Source organism: Eschrichtius robustus, chromosome 2 (genome assembly GCF_028021215.1).
Source record: "Eschrichtius robustus isolate mEscRob2 chromosome 2, mEscRob2.pri, whole genome shotgun sequence".
NCBI classification, from domain to species: Eukaryota; Metazoa; Chordata; class Mammalia; order Artiodactyla; family Eschrichtiidae; genus Eschrichtius; species Eschrichtius robustus.
Window position 1 is genome coordinate 165996028 of NC_090825.1, and position 24615 is coordinate 166020642.

General features: G+C 47.7%; 1 protein-coding gene across 8 annotated transcripts in view; it reads left to right on the plus strand.

Annotated features, from left to right (window-relative positions):
* The first annotated feature begins 127 nt into the window (after window positions 1-127).
* SUGP2 (SURP and G-patch domain containing 2) overlaps window positions 128-24615 on the plus strand; it is a 30783-nt gene continuing 6295 nt past the window's right edge. For 6 of the 8 annotated variants that reach the window (XR_011073213.1, XR_011073212.1, XR_011073211.1 and 3 more), the window contains exons 1-8: window positions 128-299; window positions 1755-1886; window positions 5370-6977; window positions 9755-9875; window positions 15739-16226; window positions 17277-17388; window positions 21451-21968; window positions 23814-23875. Coding sequence is in view for 5 of the 8 variants with exons in the window: in XM_068536671.1 (XP_068392772.1) it covers window positions 269-299; window positions 1755-1886; window positions 5370-6977; window positions 9755-9875; window positions 15739-16226; window positions 17277-17388; window positions 21451-21968; window positions 23814-23875 (3072 nt within the window). In the remaining 3 variants the exon portion in view is untranslated. Of the gene's footprint in view, window positions 352-724; window positions 761-1754; window positions 1887-5369; window positions 6978-9754; window positions 9876-15738; window positions 16227-17276; window positions 17389-21450; window positions 21969-23813; window positions 23876-24615 lie in introns of those variants that run through there. The other 2 variants (XM_068536674.1, XM_068536675.1) reach the window with 2 other exon arrangements.

Genomic DNA, 24615 nt, shown 5'->3' on the forward strand with positions numbered 1-24615 from the left:
GGTGACCAAGGGTGACCGTGAGTGCAGGTAAAGCCGAGGGAGCCAACAGGTGTGCGACGGCGGCGTCTTTGTCTCCTTTTTCGGGCGGTTCCCGTTGCCGCCGCTCCAGGCAGAGAAATTTTTTTGCCTCAGGAGTGTCCGCCCTGAAGACGGGGCAGTGCGCCTGCGCAAGAGAGTTTGGCGGCGGCTGCCTGCGCCTGTGCATCAAGGCTCGGCGGCGGCCTGCGCCTGCGCGGCGCGGCGGTGCGGAGACCGTTGGCTCATTTGCATGTCCCCGCCTCGCGCGGTGGTGGCGGCGGGTGAGGAACCTGAGGCGGCGGCAGGGGCGGCTCTGCGCGCGGTGGGCTCGGGGTGAGGCCCGGGCCAGGGCGTCGTCGACGTATGGGCCCCGGGGTGGGGGCTTTGGGCTGCACCCCGGGAATCCCGGGTCTCCACGATGGCGCAGCGGGCTCGGCCCTTGGCTGCGCGGCGGCCGCGTTGCGGCCGGGTCGGCCTGGGGGGCTGTCTGCGGCCTGCCGGGCCCGACGCCCCCTTTTCTTCGTCCTCGGAGGCCGATAGGAGGCAGGCCGCGCCCGAAGGGGTTCATTCGTTCGGTCGTTCATTCATTCAACCTGAGCCGGGAGCGACCCCTCTGGTGGGGCGATAACGGCGGCGGGGCGCTGAATCCGGCTCTTTGCCATTTTTTAACTGGTTCCATGCCCACAGCAACCCCCATCATGAGCTGCCCATTCCATAGATGGGGAAGCGGAGGCACGGAAAGGTTAGGTCACTTGAATTGATCCCGGGCCACTTGGCCAGGAGACCCTGCCCTTCGGTAGTAGAGAACAAGGGGGCCCCGGGAAAAGGGCTGAAGGATAGGGAAAGGGGGTGATGGTTATAAGAAATGACTATAAGGCAGGGGCAGACTTGGGTTTTGAGGCTGGAGGTTTCAAGATGGAAGGGATATCTTGGTGGGTAAGGACACTGCCACTGGATTGCTCAGTGTTGCTTCTCAGTCTTTTTCTACTAAGTCTTCAGGGCTTTGTCCCCACTTCCAGTGCCCTGTTTGCCAGGTTTCAGTCTGGGCTGGCTGACCTTGGGTGGGTCACTTAGCCTGAATCTCCCTTTTGCATTTTTGTGTAATTTCATTCATAATAGGACCCACTTTTTTATTGGGTTCTTGCAAGAAGTAAACGGGATTGTGGGAGTCCCTCCCCTGCAACAGGACCTGGCACAGAATAAGCTCTGTCAGTAGGTCATCCTCACTGGTTAGGGATTTGTCCACTCACTCGTTGAGACACCTCTCTCAGAGGGGAAGTTAGCTCTCAGAGCCTCTTCGCCATGTCTGTGAAAATAGGAAAATAGAAATGGGAAAGATCACATCTTTCCTAACCACCATTTGCAAGGGTTATGCTCCTACTGCCCTACATTGTTGTGTTCAGTTATGTGTGTTGCTTCATGTAGTCCTTCAGCAACCCCAGAGGTAGGACTGCTTTTATAGAGCTTCTTTTAAGGGACTCTGGGAAAATGGGCTCAGAGATGCAAAATAAATTGTCCAAGATCAACATGCTTGTCTTAACTCCTTCTCAGCCAGTACACATCTATGAGATTCATGAGGGCAGAGCTCCCCTTAAAATAATCCAGCCTCCCTCTGAAGTACCATGCCAGATTATGGATTACTGCCTCCTTACTTTGAGGATTAGGTGAAACAGATCAGGCTCTGTGAGCATTAGTTGTCATTCTTAGTGTCTTTCGTTTCCCCCTTCTCACTACAGGTCAGAGAAACATGGCAGCAAGGAGAATTGCGCAGGAGACTTTTGATGCTGTATTGCAGGAAAAGGCTAACCGATATCATATGGACCCCAGTGGTGAGGCTGTAGGCGAAGCTCTTCAGTTTAAAGCTCAAGGTAAATTAAAGTGCCTGTTTTTTTGGGGGGGATGGAGCGTGTGTTTAGGGTTGGGACAAGACCCGACCTGCAACTCTTCAGATCCTACCTTCTTATTTGTTAGGGGGAGAGAAAATTTTCTCTTGGTCCACCTGTCACGTCACATCATTATGTAGAAGGAGGTGTTGTCATTATCTCGAGGTTCTTCTCCCTGGGCACCTTGCCCCACCTAAAGAAGGGTTCTTAAATAAACCTCCTGGCTCCGTCCCCACCATCGCTACCCAGGTTTGAGCTCTTATCATTTCTTACCTGGATTATTGCAATAATCTCCTGAAAGGTCTTTCAGCTTCTGGCTTCATTTCCTCAAATCTGCTTTCCCCACAGATCTCTTAATGCCAACCTTGCTGGGCCAAGGCCCTGCTTGGACTCTTGGGGCTCCCCGTTTTGGGTTTACATCCTCAGACAAGTGCAGGAGCAGACAGGTGACTGGTATGTGCGAGACAGGAGGGCCTGGGGGTCCTGTGGCGCTGCTGAACATAGGCCCTGCCTGAAAACATTCCTTTTGCAAAGTTTTGAAACATCATGCCAGCAGAATTAAAAATGGTGCCCACACAGATTGCAGGACAACTTGGAGGTCCTTCACAGCACACGAGGCTCCTAGCCCTCATCCCCTGCTTTGGGCCTGTTGTTTCAGTCATACTGTTTGCCTCTCTGTGTTTTGACTCCCTCATCCCAGCTCTGCATGGTTAATTCCCTCAGGCACTACGACCCAGCTCACAGGTGCCTTCCCCCAGGAGGCTCTAGTAGGCCTGGAGATTGATTTTGCACTGTGAACTTGCTCCTCTGCCATGCGCTGGCCTCCTCCAGGCCTCCTTTGGGCCTGTGCTGTTTGCTGCTGCACCAGCCCTTGAGCCAGCCGAGGTGTAGAGGAGGCTTCCTCAGTGTTGGCTGGATGAGCCTAAGTACTTGGGGTAGGGATAACTGTTATTATGTGCTTTGGACCTGGAGAAACTGAGGCTTAGAGGCTGTCTCCAGATTCTGAGTTTTCAAAAATGAGTAGCAGATAAAACCATTCCTGTTACAAAAGATTGGAAGAATTAAGTAGTTAAGAATAGGATGTAAAAAGCCTCTTTGCTGTTTCCTTACCCCTCAGAAGTAACCATATCTGTGGTGTTTTGTGCATCTTTTAATTCTTTTAGCCATATGTGGATCCTGAATACTTAATGTGTTTTTATATATATATATACATATATGTGTGTATATGTAAGTGCGTATACATGTGTATATATATAAACGTGTGTGTATATATATGGGTATTTGAATCTTGGTTTATCTTTATCTAGAGACTCAAACACTATTACATATCTTAAGTTCCCTCAGGAAAGGTTGGGGGCAGGGGAGAACCCAGTGGGGTGCTAGATGTGAACCCAGTAGGGTGCTAGATGGTTCTGGAACCATCTCTTTGTCACAGAGCTGCATGGTCCATCGGTCAGCCTTTCTCTGTGCGTGTGCTCTACTCTGCACTTTTCCAATGCCTTGTAAACCAAGTCATTGGAAGATCCTGTTGTGTAGAATCCAGCCACTGCTCTACCTCTAGTGCTGCCACCCTCACCAGGCCATCAGTAACCATCACTGTCTGGATTCTCTTGATGGACTCCTTGCTGGAACATCCACATCCACTCTTGTCCCTTGTGGTCTATTCCCCACACAGCAGCCAGTGAGGTCGTCCCTCTGCTCCAACCCTCCCTCACCCTCCACCCCCATGGCTTTCTGTCTCATTCATAGTAAACCCCAGAGTCCCGTCAAGGGCCTGGCTTGATCTGGTACCCACCCCGTTCTGTTTGCATCTCCTGTCATAATAGTTCCCTAATTTTGCTGCACATTAGAATCATTTAGGGGCTTTTTAAAAACCCTAATGACCAGGTCACGCCTCATTCTAGTTAATTAAGTCAGGATGCCCCAGGGACTTCAGTGTGCAGCAGAGTTTAGGTTCTGCCTTCTTACCACTTTGTCCCTCCTTCCCTCTGTTCCATTCTGGCCACATTTGTCCCCTCCTCGTCTTACCTCAGGGCTTTGTCCTCACACTCCCTCTGCCTGGTAGGCTTTCCCCATAACTGCCCGTTCGGACCCCCACAGCAGGTCTCTGCTACTCAGACACATTGTTTCAGAGCTGCCCACCTTGACCAGCCTGTCTAAAAATGTACTTCCCTCCTCACCTTCCTGCCTGTTTATTTCTTATTGGCACTTCCTTACACCTCAAGGACTTTTTGTGTTTGGCTCCCTCAACTGACAGGTCCAGGAAAGTGGGGTCTTTGCTATCTCCTTTCCCTGTTGTAACTTCAGGGCCTATAACAGTGCCAACATGCAGTAGGTGCTTAGAAAGTACTGGTTGGACAAATAAACTTGGATTTATACAAAGCTCTGGCTTCCTGTGCCCTCTTGGCCCATCACTACTTCCTGGCATCTCTCTCTCCCTTTTCTTACATTTGACTTTTTGACTAGGTAATAGATTCTGATTCAAAAGCTAGAAAGAAAGAAAGGCACTCTGTGCAGTCTCCCTGAGGCCCACTGTTCCCATATGCCCATAGTTCACTTCTGTTGCTTGCTTCTTACAGTTTCGTCTTTTTTTTCTTTTTTTGGCCACGCCACGCTTCTTATGGGATATTAGTTCCCCACCAGGGCTTAAACCTAGGTCCTCAGCAGTGAAAGCGTGGAGTCCTAACCACTACACCGCCAGGGAATTTCCCTTACAGTTTCTTTATGCACAAATGAGCAAATGCAAACATAGTTTCCTATTTTTCTCATTTCTCCACAGAGGAGGACAAAAGTACACAGTGTTTAGTTTCCATTGTGGCCTCTGTTGCTGTGGCTTGTTTAGCTTCTGCCTTCCCTCCTATCTGCTTCAGTCTCTGTTTTTTCAGGTATTGGTTGGCCTAACGGACCTTTCTGAGGGAGCCTGTCAGCCAACTTTGGGTCAGATGCTCAGCCAAGGCCCAGCCAGCTGTGGTGGGTGCAGTGTCAGATATGGCTCCTGCCTCAGTGGCACTGTGGGCCAAGAGTTCCTCATAGGAAGCAGGAGAAGCAGGCATCCTCTAGAAAACCCATCTGCTGTGTGATAGAAGTAGAAATACACATGTGTTCTGGTAGCAGTAAAGAAGCCCAGGTTATTTGGGGACCAAATACCCTTCCCTGAATCTAAAAGAGGGCTTGTAAAACAGAGCCAGGGCAGGAGATCTGAATGAGTGAGAGGCACTGCTGCCCAGCCTCGATGGACTGTCGTAAGGGCAAATGCAGGCCCAGTACTTGGAGGTCTTCTGTTTTTATAAGTAGTAAATCTATTTTTAAGTGAAACCACACACGTTTTCAATGTTGGCAACAAATATGAGCTTCTAAAATGCACCCTGACTGATAAAGCACCCCTGCTGGCTGGTGGTTTGTGGATCATCCATTTGCAACCTGTGGTCTAAAGTACCTTTGTGTTTCTTTTTGGATTGTTTATTTCAGATCTTCTAAGGACAGTCCCAAGAGCCAGAGCAGATATGTATGATGACATTCATAGCAACAGCAGATACACTCTGGGCGGATCTGTAGCTCATCCTCGAGACACTGGGAGAGAAGGCCTGAGAGGTGATATATTTCCAGGACCTTCCTTCAGATCAAGCAACCCTTCTGTAAGTGACGACAGCTACTTTCGCAAAGAATGTGGTCGGGACCTGGAATTTTCCCACCCTGACTCCCGAGACCAGGTCTTCGGCCACCGGAAATTGGGACATTTCCGGTCTCAGGACTGGAAATTTGCACTCCGTGGCTCTTGGGAACAAGACTTTGGCCATTCAGTTTCTCAAGAATCCTCCTGGTCACAGGAGTATAGTTTTGGTCCTTCTGCATTACTGGGGGACTTTGGCTCCTCCAGGCTGATTGAGAAAGAGTGTTTGGAGAAAGAGAGTCGGGATTACGACGTGGACCGTCCAGGAGAGGCAGACACTGTGCTCCGGGGCAGCAGCCAAGTCCAGGGCAGAGGCCGAGGTCTAAACATCGTTGACCAGGAGGGTGCCCTCCTAGGAAAGGGGGAGACTCAAGGCCTGCTCACGCCTAAAGGGGGGGTCGGGAAACTTGTCATGCTGAGAAATGTGAGCACAAAAAAGGTACCCACTATAAGTTGTATCACTCCCAAAACTCAGGGCACTAACCAAATTCAGAAAACCACCCCAAGTCCTGATCTGACCCTGGGGACAAACCCAGGGACGGAAGATGTCCAATTTCCCACTCAGAAAATCCCTTTGGGGCTTAATCTGAAGGATATTCGGCTCCCCAGAAGAAAGATGAGCTTCGACCTGATAGATAAGTCTGATGTTTTTTCAAGGTTTGGGATAGAAATAATCAAATGGGCAGGATTCCACACCATAAAAGATGATGTTAAATTTTCCCAGCTTTTCCAGACTCTCTTTGAACTTGAAACCGAAACCTGTGCTAAAATGCTCGCCTCATTCAAATGCTCCTTAAAACCAGAGCACAGAGATTTTTGCTTTTTTACTATCAAATTTTTAAAGCACTCTGCTTTGAAAACACCCAGAGTTGATAACGAGTTTTTAAACATGCTTTTAGACAAAGGTGCTGTGAAGACCAAAAATTGCTTTTTTGAAATCATAAAGCCCTTTGATAAATACATAATGAGGCTACAAGACCGGCTGCTGAAGAGTGTCACACCCCTGCTCATGGCCTGCAATGCCTACGAGCTGAGTGTCAAGATGAAGACCCTCAGTAACCCCCTGGACTTGGCTATTGCCCTGGAGACCACCAATTCTCTCTGCCGGAAGTCTCTAGCTCTTTTGGGACAGACGTTCTCCTTGGCCTCTTCTTTCCGGCAAGAGAAAATCTTAGAAGCTGTTGGCCTCCAAGATATAGCTCCCTCACCTGCCGCATTTCCAAACTTCGAGGACTCTACTCTGTTTGGGAGAGAGTACATCGATCACCTGAAGGCCTGGCTGGTCAGCAGTGGGTGTCCACTCCAGGTCAAGAAAGCCGAACCCGAGCCAACCCGAGATCAGGAGAAAACGGTTCCTCCTACCAAACCTGAAATTCAGGCTAAGGCTCTGAGTGGTCTGAGTGATGGTAAGGAAAGCAGCAAAAGTTTCTATTTGTTGCGATTTGCTTGCTTTTCATGTTTTCTTGTAATGTCTCTCATTCTCTTTGATATTTGTACATAAAACTCCTTTAGCCAGTTGGAAACAAATCAGAATTTTAGTAGTAAACTCACAATGACCAGTATACATGCCTGCCATTCATTCTGTAAGCATGTAAGCATGCCTTAGGAATCGTCTGTCTGTTACAGAAGTCCTTAGACTTTCTGGGTCACGGACTCCTTTGGGAATCTGATGAAAAGCTGTGGCCCTTGCCAGGAAAAATGCATATATGTTTGTACACAATGTTGCACTTTCTGGGGTGTTTGTGTCATCTTGCAGCCAAGTTTTAAGAAGCCTTGTTCCAACAGCACCCCTTCTCTACCTCCGCCCCCGCCAACTTATTACTAGAAGGGAGAGTAAATGCTGGGCACAGTCTCTTAAGAATTTCCCAGGCTTCTAAGGGAAAGAAATCACAAAACCCAGCCCCTCCTTTGCTGGGATTAAGGGGGCTATAGGAGAGGCCCCAGCTCAGCTCAGCCTGGGGAGTCGGGAAGGCCATGTTTGAGCTGTTTTGAGGGATGCGTGGTGGAGGCACCTTTTCACCTGCTCGCTTTTCTAGACTGGCTAAAGGTTGAGAGATCACTTAGGTATACCTGGTAACCTGCAGTTAACGAGTTGGCTTACTGGGGAGGGGAAAGACCTAGAAGAAGGTAATAGAAATAGAAATGACTGGCTGTTTGGGGTCCCTTGTCCCTGCCCCTTTGCTCTCAGGATGGACGTTCTCACAACCCAGACATCCCAGAGGTCATGAGCACACATAGTGGCCATGTGGCTATTTAGGAAGTCCCCTTTCCCTCTGATACAGTTTTCAGCTTCCATTGCCCCAGCCAAGTTGGGAAGTCTCATTTGTCCCTGAGTCTCTTCAATCCTCTCCACCCTCGTGGAGCCCTGACTGCAACAGGCACTGGGTAGGTCGCTCCATGGATGGGCGGGCACACCTACTCCCAGAGAGAGAGCCTTCCAGTAGTGGGCTCAGGGCCGAAGCAGGACCTCTCCTCCCCACATCCCCCAAAGTAGTGGGGTGGAAAGTCAGTATAACAACAATACTGAAGAACCGTAAGAAGGACAAAAAAGTCCCCCATAACTTAAAGTTGCCTGCCACCGTCCCCTGGTTGTGCTGCTATGCAGGCATGCCTGTAGCTGCAGTCTTGCTGTACTGAAAACACTACAATCTGCTCTTTCACAGGATTATCAAAGGCTCTTTTCTGTGTTTCTGCGGCATTTGCAGCATCATGACTAAATGTAAATTTACCTCACCTCTCCCTTGATGTTGGACTCATAGTGCCTTTTACTAGAGGCTTCTGAGGCTGAGCAGAGCTCAGTTCCCATGAGATTGGCATCTGCAAAGCATTGGCTCCTTTTCCGGTCAGCAGGTAGACAGCACCAGCGCCCACGTCTTATGGGGCGCTGCCCTGCCATTACTTCAGTACTGTTAGAAATGCTGGGATGACATCTTTGGTTGCATTTATTATTGCTATTATTTTCGTTAAAAATGTTTTTGAATCCTCCCTTAAAGGAGATATTCACAGAATGATTGCTGGGCCAAAAGTAGGACCCACTTTCTGGCCCTTACTATGGTCATCTTCTCTAGAGATGGTTGCAGTGATGCACAAATTTCATTGTCTTTGAAAGCTTCTGACTTTGAATCTCTTATTCTTTTCTAAAATCATATAAAACTAGCAGTTCTATAAAGTAAGAGCCAACAACAAAAAAAGGGAAAGTAATTTCAGAGGGGAAATGACATGACAATTGAAGGATTGACTCATCCTGTGTTAAGAACTCACATTGATGTTTAAAATACCATTCCACAGAACAAACTGGAAAACCTCTCCAGTTCAGGGGTGATTTTTATTGAATGAATGAAAAAATAGACCATCTGTGCTATTAAAACTAGCAAATATCAGAAAACTAAACAATCTTAGTGTTTAAGGACATAATGCTCTTCTGTGTTGCTGGTGGCATTGTAAATTACAAGTCATTGGAGGAAATTCACACTTTAAGAAATGTTTTCTTTTCATACATTCAGCAGATATTTTCTGTGAACACCTACCTTGGAACTACTGACTTTTTTAATTGGGAAATTTTTCTTTGTAAATTTATGTATATGTTTTATGATTACAAAACACATGTGTGTTTAACTTTTATAGATAAAGCAAACACAAAAAGTGAAATCCCTGATAAATCTACCACCCATAGATAACCTCTGTTAACTTTCTGGTATATTTCCTTCTAATTTTTTTCTGTGTGTCTGTATTTATGTATCTCTTTTCCTTTTTTTCATATTGCAACTCACAGTTTAGATATACTTTTTACATATTTTATACCTAGATACATTTTATGTCTTTTGTTCTCCCCTTAATATTGTGAACATTCAAGTTAAGATGTATGCAAAAAGTGGTATGGAGTTGCTACACACCATTTTCTCCTATAGAATATGTATATATATTGCTCTGTACAGTCATCGTAAGTTTGTGACTATTTCTCTCCTAGCGATTATGCTGTTATAGCTTTTGAGAGGATATTTTGCATATTGGTTTCGAGAATAACAGGCCCCTTTCCTCTTTTCAATGCTGGTCTGTCGTGAACGAGGATTTCAGTTCCAGGTGCCTGCTTAGGCTCCATCCTAAGCCTTCAATTCTGTCCTGGTCTTCCCAGGCCCCATGTAGTCCAGTGTGTTTCTCAGAAAAGCCCTTCTGTGTGTTCCAGAGGTCCCCCAGCGAGCAGACCACAAGGTGGTGGACACCATTGACCAGCTGGTCACACGTGTTGTTGGAGGCAGCCTGTCTCCCAAAGAAAGAGCTCTTCTCAAGGAGGACCCTGCTTACTGGTAGGTCTTTAGATGTTGCTCTTCAGAATTCCTCCCGTAAAGTACATGGCAATGTTTTTGTTGCTCTGATGATGTCCAGAGAAGAGGGTGAGATGCTTATTTTGCGCTGTGGTGTAGTCAGTGGGAAGAGCATGAGGGTGGGTCAGGTTCATGTGGGTTCAAGCTCCAGCCTGCTACTTACCTGCCATGTGGCCTTCTCTCATCTGGACATGGAGCACTTTGTCCCTGCTGTTCTGGTTTGAGGATGAGGTGAGAGGTGTATGCAAAGAGTGAGTGTAAGATAAGGAATATATCACAGCAGTTGTTTGTGATTTATTGCTACTGTTTGTTGAACTGTCTTTTCCTTTTGCCTTATTGCCTCTTCACTTGAATAAAACTTTTTAAAATTAAGGTTTTCACCATAAATACAGTATTTGCTTATTAGAGAAGGTAAAGAAGAACAGAAAATTGGGCAAAGCCACCTGTGTGCTTACTGGCATTCACTGGCATTTTTGGGTATTTGCTTCCAGTCTTTCTGCTCATTGTGAGCTGTTTGGTTTTTAACACAGTTATGATTATGCTGTGGTATACCCTACTCCTTTTAGATAACACAGGAAAATGCTCGTATTCCCTACTTTTTGTAAACATTTCAGATGGCTGTGTTTACCGGTCCGCAGAGTAGGTGATCAGTTTATCTAGCCATTCCTCTCTTGTTGGATTTTTAGAATGTTTTTGATTGTACACTATTTTTAATTTTTTCTGTGAATAGCTTAATGCGTCACATTTTTTTTTTTATAATTTTTTTTTATAGTAATCTTTTATTTATTTATTTATTTTTATTTATTTTTGGCTGTGTTGGGTCTTCATTTCTGTGCAAGGGCTTTCTCTAGTTGCGGCAAGTGGGGGCCACTCTTCATCGCGGTGCGCGGGCCTCTCACTATCGCGGCCTCTCTTGTTGCGGAGCACAGGCTCCAGACGCGCAGGCTCAGTAGTTGTGGCTCACGGGCCTAGTTGCTCCGCGGCATGTGGGATCTTCCCAGACCAGGGCTCGAACCCGTGTCCCCTGCATTGGCAGGCGGATTCTCAACCACTGCACCACCAGGGAAGCCCAATGCGTCACATTTTTGTGTGTGTTTAGGATTATCTCTAGATTAGATTGCTGGAAGTGGAAAGGTTTTATACTTTGTTAACTTTTTAAAAAATGATCACAGTGGCATATGCCCTTTGTAAAAATAGAGAAAAGTAAAAAGGCAAAGATGGTGTTACTCAGAGCTCTCCCACTTTTCCCCCACAGTGTGTGCTCTGTAGTTGTGTCCTGTGTTTTAAACTTAACATAATTGTCCTTATTATCAATGAACGCATACTATTCCTTCGTACACAGTATACTACACTCAACCATTGCCCATTGGTGGATTCTTAGATTCTAATAAAGTTATGATGAATGTTGTTTTGCTTTTATTTATGTCTACATTTCTGGCAGTTTATTACGGTAATATCTGGGAGTGAAATTGCTAGTTTAAAAGGAAAGCTCATTTCAGAGGCTTTTGATCTGTGTCAGTGTTTCTCAACTGCAGCATTATTGATGTTTGAGGCTGGATAATTCTCTGCGGGGGGACTGTCCTGGGCATCCTTGGCCTCCACTCACTAGATGCCAGTAGAAACCTCCATCCCAGCCAAAAATACCTTCAGACATTGCTCAGTGTCCCCTGGGGGACAGAGTTGTCCCTGGTGGAGACCACTGATCTTTATCATCAGGTTATTTTCCGTGATTGACACCCTCACTGCCACTCTGTACATGTGCCATGCCCTCACATGAGTGTTTTGACTTAAGATAATTTCATAGTGTGATGTTTTACCTTATATTCCTTTGTTAATTAAAGAGATAATGTGTTTACTCATAGGACTTCTGGTTGTAGTTCCTCTTTTTTGAGTGGTCTGTTTAGGTCTGGTATAGTCAATGTTGTATTCATACCAAACTCTCTATTCTTGCTGTTGTAATTGCTAGAGATGCTTGAAAGGTGTAAATTTCTGTGTAATGGCACCAGGGCTTTGGTCCTAACCAGCATGATTTTTCAGGAGAAGAGTTGGAACTTGTTATGGTTTTATTTTTACAGAATTCGTTTTTTTTTTTTTTGGCTGCACTGGGTCTGTGTTGCTGCACTCGGTCTTTCTCTAGTTGTGGCGAGCAGAGCTACTCTTTGTTGTGGTGTGCGGTCTTCTCATTGCGGTGGCTTCTCTTGTTGCAGAGCACGGGCTCTAGGTGCGTGGGCTTCAGTAGTTGCAGCATGCAGGCCCCAAAGCTCACAGGCTTCAGTAGTTGCAGTGCTTGGGCTCAGTAGTTGGGGCTCCTGGGCTCTAGCGTGCATGCTCAGTAGTTGTGGCGCACGGGCTTAGATGCTCTGCGGCATGTGGGATCTTCCCGGACCAGGGCTCGAACCCATGTTCCCTGCATTGGCAGGCGGATTCTTAACCACTGCGCCACCAGGGAAATCCTTTACAGAATTCTTGAATTCATCTAGATTATGTTCATGTGTTGAATAAGATAGGCATGTAACTTAAAAGGTAAAAAAAAAAAAAAGAAACCCAGCAACCTAATTGCCCCAGTATCATTTATTGAATACTTTTTATTTAGCAAATACTTTTGCTTTCTGTGCACTTGGTACCGTTCTAAGCACTTTACTGCTTTAAGCATTAGCTGGCCGAACCCTCATAAACAACCTTTTGAGGTAGATATGTTGTCATCCTGATTTTACAGACAGAAAACTTGAGGCTCAAAAGAGACCTCTTGCCTCAAGGAGGCACAGCTAGTAAAAGACAGAGCTGAAATTCACATTCTGGCTCTGTGGTCTCAACCAGTGCTCATACTGAAGGAAGGAGGCTAGATAGCCTCAGATTGACAGATGAAAGCAGAGACCAAATCCTCTGGGCAAGATGTCATCTAGACTTGGAAGACCCAGGGGCAATTTCCAGGTGATTGCCGAGGTGATTGGGCTGGAGGGAAGGGGGACCCTGAGAGGACTAGGAGCATGCCTCTCTGCCGCATGACCACTGCGCACTACCCAGCAGGTTCATGATCACTGACAGCCAGGGGTGGCGGACGGAAGCATAGCCAGAGCTGGGTGTATGTGTGGTGGTGGGAGGGGGTTGCAAATCAGAAATGAGCATTGAGCTCTAAACCAAGTATTTGAGGGAAGCTGGCAGCATGAAAGAAGACCACCCAACTCAGCAGATCTGGCACCTAAGAAGACAGTTACTATAAGAAAAAGAAGATTGTCTACAAGTACATATGTGTAGTTAATAGTCTTTGGTGAATAATAGCATATTGCATCCATGAAATAGGAACTGCTTGTTATGGAAAAGAACCAATTAAGGATCTTGGAATTGACAAATGTGATTGTTGAAATGATCTCAGTGGTCGGCTGATAGAACTGACCTGGATGAAGAACAGATTAGGGAGCTGAACTCAGAGACTTGATCGCCTGTGACCTCCTTCAGAAAGAATTACCCAGAGACTGTAAGAAGAAAGAGTGTGCAAAAAAACAGTGTTAAAGAACTAGTAAACTTAGGTTTTTGGTGTGTATATTTGAATTCTTAAGTTAAAGTAGTACTTGTATGTGATTTACCAAAAAAATGAATTGAAGTAAGCACAAAAGGCAAAATGTTTCTGCCATGATATCCATGGCAGAAACCATGGCTGTGTCCATGCGGCATGCAGGATCTTAGTTCCCTGACCAGGGATTGAACCCGTGCCCCCTACAGTGGAAGTGCAGAGTCTTAACCATTGGACGGCCAGGGAAGTCCTACTCCTTGGAGACAGTCGCTTTTAGTTCATTAAACTACTTTTAACAGTTACTTCTGTATCTCTAGAGATGATAAGCCTATGTTGCTCTTTTTTATTTTATTTTATTTTTTTTTTATGACCACACTGCAGGTCTCGTGGGTTCTTAGCTCCCCAACCAGGGATCGAACCCGGGTTCCAAAAGTGAAAGCACCGAGTCCTAACCACTGGACCACCAGGGAATTCCTCAAAGCATTTTCCTTATAATGAAAAGTGTATAATTCAAGCCTCACAGCAACATGATGAAGTAGCTTATTATTATCATCCGTCTCATCTTACAAATGGAGAAACTGAGGCACAGAAAGATTCAGTAAATCTCACGGTTAATAAGTGGCTACACTGGGATTTGAACCTGGCAGGCTAGCTTAGGAGTATTCTGTGCTCTTGATGTTATGCTCCACTAGAACTAGGGGAGATGGGTTTGTGACTTATGTCCTCACACTGCACTTGGCATTAGAACCGACCAGGGGAAAGGGACTTACGTTGTGGGGATCCAGGTCACCTGGGCACTGACTCCACTTTCTGCCCTGGATGAGGGGCTGCGTTTGACTTGAGAACTGGAGCTTCCGTGTTGGTCAACCTTCCCTTATGTGGGAACCCTTGCTTGTTAGGGTGCAGTCTTGCAGGATGCTGCTGTTGGCCCAGCAGAGTGTCCAGGGCAGCAGAGGAGCCAGCACACAGGCTGTTTCCTCATATCCAGCCAGACCTTGACTGTGCAGTGAGCATCAACAGGAGCTTCATATGGAGCTGCCCACCAGGGACATGCCACATCACACGGTGCTGCCAGCGGCCTGCTGTGCACTGCCACCTCACAGCCAATCAGTTTCTGTTATTGGTAGTTGGGAACCTCATCTAATATATGAACTCAACGTCAAGCAGTCCAAAAGCCGCATGAAATATTGCCATACTCACCAAACAGTACTCGTTCTTTAACACAAACTGAGATTGAACGTTCACAAAAACCTTGTTATGAATGAGGTCGTGGAGAAAATTACAGAATATCCCAGGAAAGGAAAATCACGTGGGCCACATCGTGCAATGCATAAAAGTTGAAACCAGCAACAGCCAAAATAAAACAGGCTTCTAAATAACTTTTGTATGAAAGAGAATTAGAATTGGAATTAGAAACTCTTCAGAAGGAAGTAGCAGGGAGAGCATTGCATATAGAATGCAGCCATAACAGTGGTTGGGGGAAAGGTGTGACCTTGCGTGTGTATCAGAAATAAAGAGTGAAGGTAAGCATTCAACTCATGAAGCAAGAAAGAAATGGTGCAAAAAGCCCAGAGACTACAAGGAAAGGGTTAATAGAGATGAAAGAAAGTGCTAATGAAATGGTCAACAAAGTAAATAATGTGACCTTCCCCTTTCTAACCCATTCCTTGAGCAAATCCTTAAGTTTGCTTTATATTCTTTCAAACTTTGTGAAAAAAACAAATATACGTGGATGTTATGTACACAGAGCAGTTTCATATGGTACGTATCAATGTTGCTCTTCTTCTCTAGCTTGCTCTCCATGGGCTATATTACAGATCTCTTTCTATGTCAGTACGTGTAATTCAAACTCCTCTTTTCTGTACTGTTCTCATTATGACTCTGGCACGTGATTTCACAGCAGTGGCACACTGGCCTTAATGATGTAGTTAAAAGGTCGCTGAGTGTCCACCATTTGAAGGGCGTCATCTCCTGAAAGTGATGTCCAGGAGCAACACCTGCCTGTCCCTGACAGCAGAGCGCTTCCGTGGTTTCAGGGTAACTGGTTTGTATTGCGAGGCCACCAGGAGCTGGGAGCTCCTTCATGTCTGCTGATGACAGAAATTGAGGAGGAATCGACCAGTGTTCGGTCAAAGCTCCTGGTCACCCTGTGGTCACTCTGAGCAGGACAGATGACCAGGGCCCAGCTCTGGGTCCTTGGTGGAGCCGGGCAGAGCCTCTCCAACAGCAGGGAGGCCACCAAGTAGAAAGGGTTTGCAGAAGTGTATTTACAGTGACAATTTGGTCATGCTGGTGTATTCACAAATGTCCTGCTATTCCTTTTTTGTTATATAGGTTTTTATCTGATGACAGTAGTCTGGAGTATAAATATTATAAGCTGAAACTGGCAGAAATGCAGCGGATGAGCCAGACCTTGCCAGGAGCAGATCAGAAGCCGATGGCGGCAGAATGTGCAGTCCGGGCCATGCTATATGCCCGGGCGGTCCGGAGCCTCAAGAAGAGGCTCCTACCAGGGCGGCGGCGGGGGCTGCTTCGAGCTCAAGGACTGCGGGCCTGGAAAGTGAGGAGAGCGACCACCGGGACCCAGACCCTCCTCTCCTCAGGCACCAGGCTGAAACACCATGGCCGGCAGGCTCCAGGCTCCTTGCAGGGAAAGCCGCCCCAACCAGACGGAAATGATGCTGCCAAGGACTGCCCGCCAGACCCCGCCGGACCCTCTCCTCGGGACCCCAGCCCAGAAGCCTCAGGCCCATCCCCCAAGCCAGCAGGAGTGGATGTCTCCGAAGCCCCTCAGACCTCTTCTCCCTGCCTGTCTACTGATGGTGAGTGCTCACTCCTGTCCCCCTCCTCTGGGCCGCAGGCCCAATGCTCATCTATCCCCGGGGGTCTCTGCAGAGACAGGTGGCTTCAGTGGGCTGGGCTGGGCAGCAGGCAGCAGCGAAAGGGACCTGGCCAGGATGGCACACACAGGGGTACTCTCTCTCCTCTTGCTTCCTCAAGGGGCTGGCCCTAGACTCCTGCTGCCCCCTTCCTCTTATCCTGAGTGTGGAGCTGACACGAGGTGCTGCCTGGTGACTCTGTGCTTCCCTGCAAGGTCCTCCTGCTGGCCAGCAGGGTGTGCCATGTGCCCGTGCTTAGGGCTTTGAGCTCCTTGATCCATTTCTCTCTATTCTTGCCCGTTAATATGTTCCATAAGGCTGCCCGTGTTCTCGTTCTGCTTCCTCTTCCCCGCTAAGGTCTCTGTGTTTCCTTCCTTAGAGTTAGTTGATGTGCAGTTTCTTTTGTTTCTCCCAGCCATTACCTTCTCCTACTGCAACAGGCCTGCCCTCTGGCCAGTGCTTCCCGCTCAGCACTAGGTGGGAATGGAGAGGGGAAAAATTTACACAACTGCTACATTTCTCTAGCTATTGCTACGTAACAAGCCAATCCAAACTGTGGCTTCAAACAGGAGGCATCCAGTGTTGCTTTGAGTCAGCTGGGCCGGGCCTGCAAACTGTCTGCAGGCAGTGGCCAGTTGTCTGGAACTGTCAGCTGAGGTGATAGGGGTAGTGGGCTACATGCCTGTCACCCACCAGCAGTTCACCTGACAGTCGGGTTTGGGCATCCAGGAGAGGCAGAGGAGGTGCTTAAGCCCTCTCAGGCCTGGACTCCACATTTCTGTCACATTCTTAGCCAGCAAGAGTTCCAGGGCCAGCCCCAATTCAAGGGGAGAAAAGAGAGTCCACCTCTGCTGGACAGAGCTGCAGAGTCACATGGCAAAGGGCAAGGGTACAGTGAGGGGCCATCTTTGTAATCAGCCTCCACAACCCCACGATGTTCACATGGGAATTGGCAGCTCAGAACCAATACATGACAGTTGCTTTATTTTGTAGTTGATACGAAGACAATGGAGACTGCAGAGAAACTGGCCAAATTTGTTGCTCAGGTGGGACCAGAGATTGAACAATTCAGCATAGAAAACAGCAGTGACAACCCCGACCTTTGGTATGTACCCATCACACCCCTTTAATTTGAGCCCATGAGTGTCCTGAGAGCCCACAGGAGTTCACCCCATGAGTGTCCTGAGAGCCCACAGCGGGTCGCCCCAGGATAAATCACAACTTCACTTCTGCTGAGCTCAGGGCTGTTAGGGAGCATCTGTTTTAGGTTGTTGGGAGACCTGCCCTCATCTGGGGCATCAGGAAAAGCCTCTCCCAGAGGGAAGTTTAAGCTGGATCTTAAGGTTCAGTGGGCGTTGGCCCGGGGAAGGGGGAGAGAATGCCCTGGCCACGGGACTTATAGTTTCCCCGGACCTTTGCAGAGGCAAAGAGGAGAGTGTGTCCTCGCCCATGAGTCTGAGGAGGAGGAGGGCACTGTCCCTGGTCATGCTGGCTACTCTGGGCAGGACGAGAATGTGCAACTCATGTAGCATGTTGGTGGGTTTTGGTCCAGGTGTGAGCAACAAGCACTTCCACGCAGTTATGGCTTGTCACCCTTGTGCCAGGAGGGGGCACCATTATATTCTCCATTCTTCAGATGGCGTAATCATTCAACACTACACAGCCCAGAGGCCACAGAACCAGAGCCCCACTCTGCCTGCGGGGTGCGGGTTCTCCTTCAGGGAGAGGCTGCCTGAGGGCCATGTGTTCCCAGTACTGAGCCGTAACCCGGCTGGGCTCCCCTTGGAGTGGGTGGGGTTCCCATGCTGTGTGGACTGTGTCCTATTGCCAGCTAGGGGTTCCGGGCCCTCACCCTGCTCCCAACATGCTGGAGAGTCGTGCCTCAGCTTAGTTAAGAATACAGTTAAAAACTTTACATTTCCTGGAGCATTTCTGGGACCCAGTAGTGGCTAAGTGCACACTTCTAGTTTGGCCTTACACGCAATCTGTGTTTGTGGTGAGAATTTTTGGGTATCTTCCAGAAGGGGATTGTTGAATCATAGTTCAATGCAAACTAAGTTTTGTTAGTGCAGATTCCCCTCCCTGAGGGCCACTCTCCTAGGAGTGTCATGAGTGCCTGTCCCCACCCCCCACCTTTTGGCATGCCTTTGAGCCAGTGGGATTGGTGAGGAATTTCTAATTTTCTCAGTGAAGTTTTAGTTTGCATTTTTCTTATGAGTGAAATTGAACCTCTTTACATAAACTTGTGTCCTTTGAATATCTTTCTGTAAACTGTTCATATCATTTGCCCTTTTTTAAAAAAAAGTTTTGTTGAGGTATAATTGACATGCCATAAACTGCACATATTTGTCTAATAAGTTTTTTTTATTAATTTATTTTTGGCTGCATTGGGTCTTTGTTGCTGCGCGTGGGCTTTCTCTAGTTGCAGTGAGCGGGGGCTACTCTTCCTTGCGGAGCGCGGGCTTCTCATTGTGGTGGCTTCTCTTGTTGCAGAGCACGGGCTCTAGGCGCGCGGGCTTCAGTAGTTGTGGCACGTGGGCTCAGTAGTTGTGGCACACGGGCTTGGTTGCTCCACAGCATGTGGGATCTTCCCGGACCAGGGCTCGAACCCTGCATTGGCAGGCGGATTCTTAACCACTGCGCCACCAGGGAAGTCCCTGTCTAATAAGTTTTAATGCGTGTTTACACTCATGCAGCCATCACCACCATCAAGATGATGAACACATCCATGACTCAAAAGTTTCCTTGTCTGGGGCTTCCCTGGTGGCGCAGTGGTTGAGAATCTGCCTGCCAATGCAGGGGACACGGGTTCGAGCCCTGATCTGGGAAGATACCACATGCCGCGGAGCAACTAAGCCCGTGTGCCACAACTACTGAGCCTGCGCATCTGGAGCCTGTGCTCCACAACAAGAGAGGCCACGATAGTGAGACGCCCGCGCACCGCGATGAAGAGTGGCCCCCGCTCGCCGCAACTAGAGAAAGCCCTCGCACAGAAACGAAGACCCAACACAGCCAAAAATAAATAAATTAAAAAAAAAAAAAAAAAAAGTTTCCTTGTCATCCCTTCCTGCAGGCAGCTGCTGATCAGGGCTCTCTCACTGTAAATAGTTTGTATTTTCTATAATTTTGTATAAATGCAGTTTGTTCTCTCCTTTTGTCTGGCTTCTTACTCCACATAATTATTCAGGTTCATCCATGTTGTGTGTATCCATAGTTCATTCCTGTTTATTGCTGAGTGTATCGCATTGTATGGCTGGACCACAGTTATTTACCCATTCAGCTGTTGATGGCATTGAGATGTTTCCAGTCTGGGATGATTTCAGATGAACCTTCTGTGAGCAGTCATGTACAAGGTCTGCTTTTATTTCTGTCCAGTAAAATACTGAGGCAGAGAAAGGCTGGCTCACATGGTGGGTCTGTGTTTAACTTTTGAAGAAACTTCCAGACTGTCTTTCTAAGTGGTGGCACAGTTTTGCATTTCCAGCACCTTGGGTGAGAGTTCTGTTTCCTCCCCATCCTCACCAGCACTTGATAGTGTCAGTCTTCATGTTAGCCGTCCTGGTGTGGGGGAGGGGTGTCCCACTGTGGTTCTCATTTGTGTTTCTCTGAGGACTAACAGTGCTGAGCATCTTTGCATGTGCTTATGTATTTCTTTAGTGAAGTGTCTGCTCGGATCTTTGGCCCATTGTTTTATTGGGTCGTTTATTTACTTATTAATGAATTTGGAGAGTTTGTTATATATTCTTGATATAAGTTATTTGTCAAGTGTGTGGTTTGCAGATAATTTCTCCCAGTCCGTGACTTGTTTTCTCATTCTAGCAGTGTCTTTTGGAGGGCAGAAGTTCTTAATCTTTGCCCTTTTCTTGATTGGGCTTTTTGGATTTATTCTTTCTAGTTTCTCTGACCTTTTACCTGTAATGTAATTGTATCTGTTTCCTTCATAGTTGGATATTTATCTTTCACGTTACTTATGGTATGTTTTGCAGCGCAGAAACGTTTGATGTAGTCAAATTTCTCAGTTTTATCTCGTTGCACCTGGATACAGAGTTACAGTTAGAAAGAATCTCCCTACACTCAGATTATAAAGACATTTATGTATTTTCTTCTACAACTTGTATGGCTTGGTTTTTACACTTAGATCTCTGACCGGTGTAGGGTTATTCAGGAGCAGAGAGTACAGCATAGATCCAATTTAAATATTTTTGTAAAAAGCTGCCCAGTTGTCCCAATACCATTCGTTGAAAAGACTGTTCTTTTTCACAGTGGTTTGAGAGGCCACCTTCATCAGATACTGTGTTTCTGGCCTTTTTCTTGGCCTGTCTGTCCATAGACAAGTAGCACGCTGTTTTAACTGTAGAGGCTTCGCACACCTTGTAATACCTGGTGGAACTGGGCCCCTTGTTGATCTTGTTCAGGGGTTTCCTAGACAGTCTTACATACTCATGTTTCTATATGAACTTAAGAATCATGTTCAGATCCAGAAAAAAATGATGCTTTTACTTTTATACATTAACATTTAATTAAGGGAGAATTGACTTCGTTATGAGCCTGAGTTGTCCTGTCCAAGAACAGGGGCTGTCTTTCCTTTGGCCCAAGTAAATTTTGTGTGTTTGGTTTCCTACACCAGCTGCAGCTCCAAGCTGTGGCTAGGGCCATTGGACTCCGAGGCTCAGAGAGGCCTTTTTGCCAGCACATTCACGCAGCTTTGCTGCAGGACATGAGGCAGGAGGTGACACACCTCTCTCCATCTCATGGCTGGAGTATGGGAGGAACCAGAGAGTCACAGTGAGCACACGCAGGCCCAGAGTGGCCGGTGATGTAATCAGAAAGAGATGAGGTAAGGCCCAGGTCGGATCTCCTGGCTGTAGTGTTAGAGCTCGTTCTAGCATGTTCTCTGGTCGTCCCTGCATACCTTGTTCCTACAGCTCCCTCCCCCAGAAAGCAATTAGGCCTCTTATGTTCTGGCTCCTTCGTTAAATTACTAATACTCTTCAAGCCTTCTATCTCATTGTAAAGCTGCCCATCAACCACAGCTGGTAGAAAGAGGTCATGTGTTTGCTTCTTTGTCCCACCCCCAGCTTTGTCAGGTCCATTTGGACAGTTTCAGAAAATAGGAATGTTTATAGAGAACCCTCTGGTTAACCAATGTATTTCATCTTTATCCCAGGTTTCTACATGACCAAAACAGTTCAGCTTTCAAATTCTATCGAAAGAAAGTATTTGAACTGTGCCCATCGATTTGCTTTACGTCATCTCCGCTGAACCTTCATGCCAGCAAGAGCGCCGATTCTCAGGAGAGCCCCCTGGAGCCCATGGAGGGGGAAGGAGAGTTTGAGGATGAGCCCTCTCAGCACGAGGCTGAGCTGGAGAGCCCAGAGGTGATGCCTGAGGAAGATGAGGGCGAGGAGGAGGATGAGGAGGACGAGGAAAGGGGTGAGGAGGCCCCCACTCCTGGAGGGGCCTCCAGGCCGGCAGGAGGGTCGACCAAGTCCGAGGGCTCGGAGGGCAGCCCCCCAGCTGATGGCCTCCTGAGCGAGGTGGCCGAGGATGGCCCGGCTGGTGCGCCTGCCCTGTCACAGTCCTCCTCAGGGGCCTGCTTCCCTCGGAAGAGAGTCAGCAGCAAGTCGTTGAAGGTCGGCATGATTCCGGCTCCCAAGAGGCTGTGTCTCATCCAGGAGCCCAAAGGTGAGTGCCTGGCTATCGACACAGTGCCCCCAGCACGGTCTTCTGTTTAACACCTGAGGAGGAGTCATGGTGCTCGGTTGTGGGCCATGAAAAATTGTGGAGACGTTGTCTGACTGTTTTGAAGAATTTACCTGGCCCTCAGCCCAAGTTCAGGTGCAAGATGACCAGCTGGCCCCCGTCACCCTTTCCGCCTCTGATTGCTCCAGCTAACCTGGACATTACCTTCCAGAACACTCCCAGGGCCAACACAACATGGAGTTCTTCGGTCTTATGTTTTTAACCTAAAATAGTCCTATTGGTTTTGCACACAGTCCAAAACGTTCATGAGAAACTGACGTTTCCAGTTGGTCTGAAGTTGGCATTCTAAGGAGATGCTGTGTTTGGCTTCTAGCACCCCACATGCTGCTTGTTATTTTCCATTATTGCTCAGCTTCCAACAGGGGAGTCCTGGCTGTGGAAGGAACGGGCCTGGGTCATCTTGGCTGTTTCCTGCCTGTGATCTTGAGGCGTGCCCAGCTTTCTGAGTGCCCCCACCCCCCCGAAGACCCCAGGGTAGTGATGACTGCTTAGTGACGATGAGGCAGGAGGACACGGACCGGGACCAGTCTTGGGCAGTGGTTAGTGGGAGCTGTGCAACCCATGCTCTGCCAGCTTTGGCCATGGAAGGCCATCTCCTACCTGCCTGTGGGGAAGGTCAAGGTTCTTGAGGTACAATTTACCAGCAGTAAAGGTGCACCCTTTTCAAGTGGACAGTTCACGGAGTTTTGGCAAAGGTGTATAGGCATGAGCCCCCCAGTACGGCCGAGCTGGAGCTCGTCCGAGAAGTGTCTCTGTGTCCCTCTGCAGTTTCCTCCTCTACCCAGCCCGGGCAACCACTGACCATCTTCTGGCCTTGTGGTTTTGCCTTTTCTAGACTGTCAGTAGGTGAACCACATCATGTCCCGCCTTTTGTTGGGCTGCTCGCTGCCCACCCAGGTCTCCACACAGCCGGGCCTGTGTGGAGCTGATGCTGCAACGCTTGTGTGGCAGGTGGTTTTGGTGAACAGGCCTCCATCGTGTGCGGAGAGCCTGTGTGTGCTACGTTATTGAGACCATCATATTCACACCCAGCAGTGTCAGTATAGTTTCTCCTGCTAAAGGAACAGTTCTCGTGGTTTGTGTTTGGAAACCTTGGTGTTGCAATGGATTTCTAACTGTTCTACTAAACTCTTATGTCCTTCAGAACTTATCAGAGTGTGGTAGCACATCAGAATGCTTGTTAAGATGGCTTTCGTGGGGGGAAAGTGGAATTCTTTCTACTTTAGAAGCTCTCAGTTATTTTGATAGGGTGGTTGATGAGATAGTACCAGACCTGCTGATATATCCTTTGTCAAATATAATAATAACAATAATAATAATGTGATGTGGTGCTGTGTATGAGAAGCATGGTTGTTTTTACTAGAAAGTTCTGAGTGGACTTTACTTCTCTATCTACGGAACAGTCGCAGGGACATGAGGAGGGCACAGTGTTGCAAATAGCTCATTTGTTGAAGCAAAATGTATTCCTACGGTCATGGAAAATGATCCACGTGTCAGGTCCTTCGTCATAAACGTGGGAGTCACGCTTAGGTAGACTCTCCCACAGCAAGGCAGCCCTCAGTTGAGCCTCTGTTCTGCCTCTGCACTCTGTGGGTCACACGATTCCTTAGAGGAGCCAGGGCCGAATGGCTGGCCCTGTGGTGCAGCTCCTAGCCACCTTCTGTCAGCAGAGGGGCTATAAGCCCAAACTACAGCACCCTCATCTTCTACTAAATAATTTGGGGAAAGTACATATATGTGTATATATACATTTCTTTTGTCTTCCAGTTCACGAACCAGTTCGAATTGCCTATGACAGGCCTCGGGGTCGTCCCGTGACCAAGAAGAAGGTGAGTGTGGCTGTGAGTCCTTACGTGTGACGTAGTCAGAGTTTGCCAGAGTTCCAAAGGGCACTGGCGTGACTAAGCTATACTCATACTTCAGGCCAGGTGTCAGCATACAAAGCACAACACACAGCCTTTTCTCTCCCGGGACTTCATATTTTTTTAAGCACAAGCCTCTTGTCAGTTAACAACAGCCTGTATTTATTTATTTATTTTTAATTTTTATTTATTTATTTATTATTTTTGGTTGTGTTGGGTCTTCGTTTCTGTGCGAGGGCTTTCTCTAGTTGCGGCGAGTGGGGGCCACTCTTCATCGCGGTGTGCAGGCCTCTCACTGTGGTGGCCTCTCTTGTTGTGGAGCACAGGCTCCAGACGCGCAGGCTCAGTAGTTGTGGCACACGGGCTTAGCTGTTCTGCGGCATGTGGGATCCCCCCAGACCAGTGCTCGAACCCGTGTCTCCTGCATTGGCAGGCAGACTCTCAACCACTGCGCCACCAGGGAAGCCCCTCGGGACTTCTTAAAAGTGTTTTGCATTGCTCAAAACCACAAGAGGGAGTAATTAGTCTATTTAATGGACGTGTGAGGCCTGATATGTGCAATGGATTGGAGAGATGAACAAGATAATGTCTCAGCCAATGAGAAGTTCAGATTTAGTAGACTATAATTGTGGTTAAAAGAGTGCGCTACTTTGCTAGTACGCCGAGTGCATGTGCGTGCGTGTGTGTGTTTATTAACTGGTCAGCAC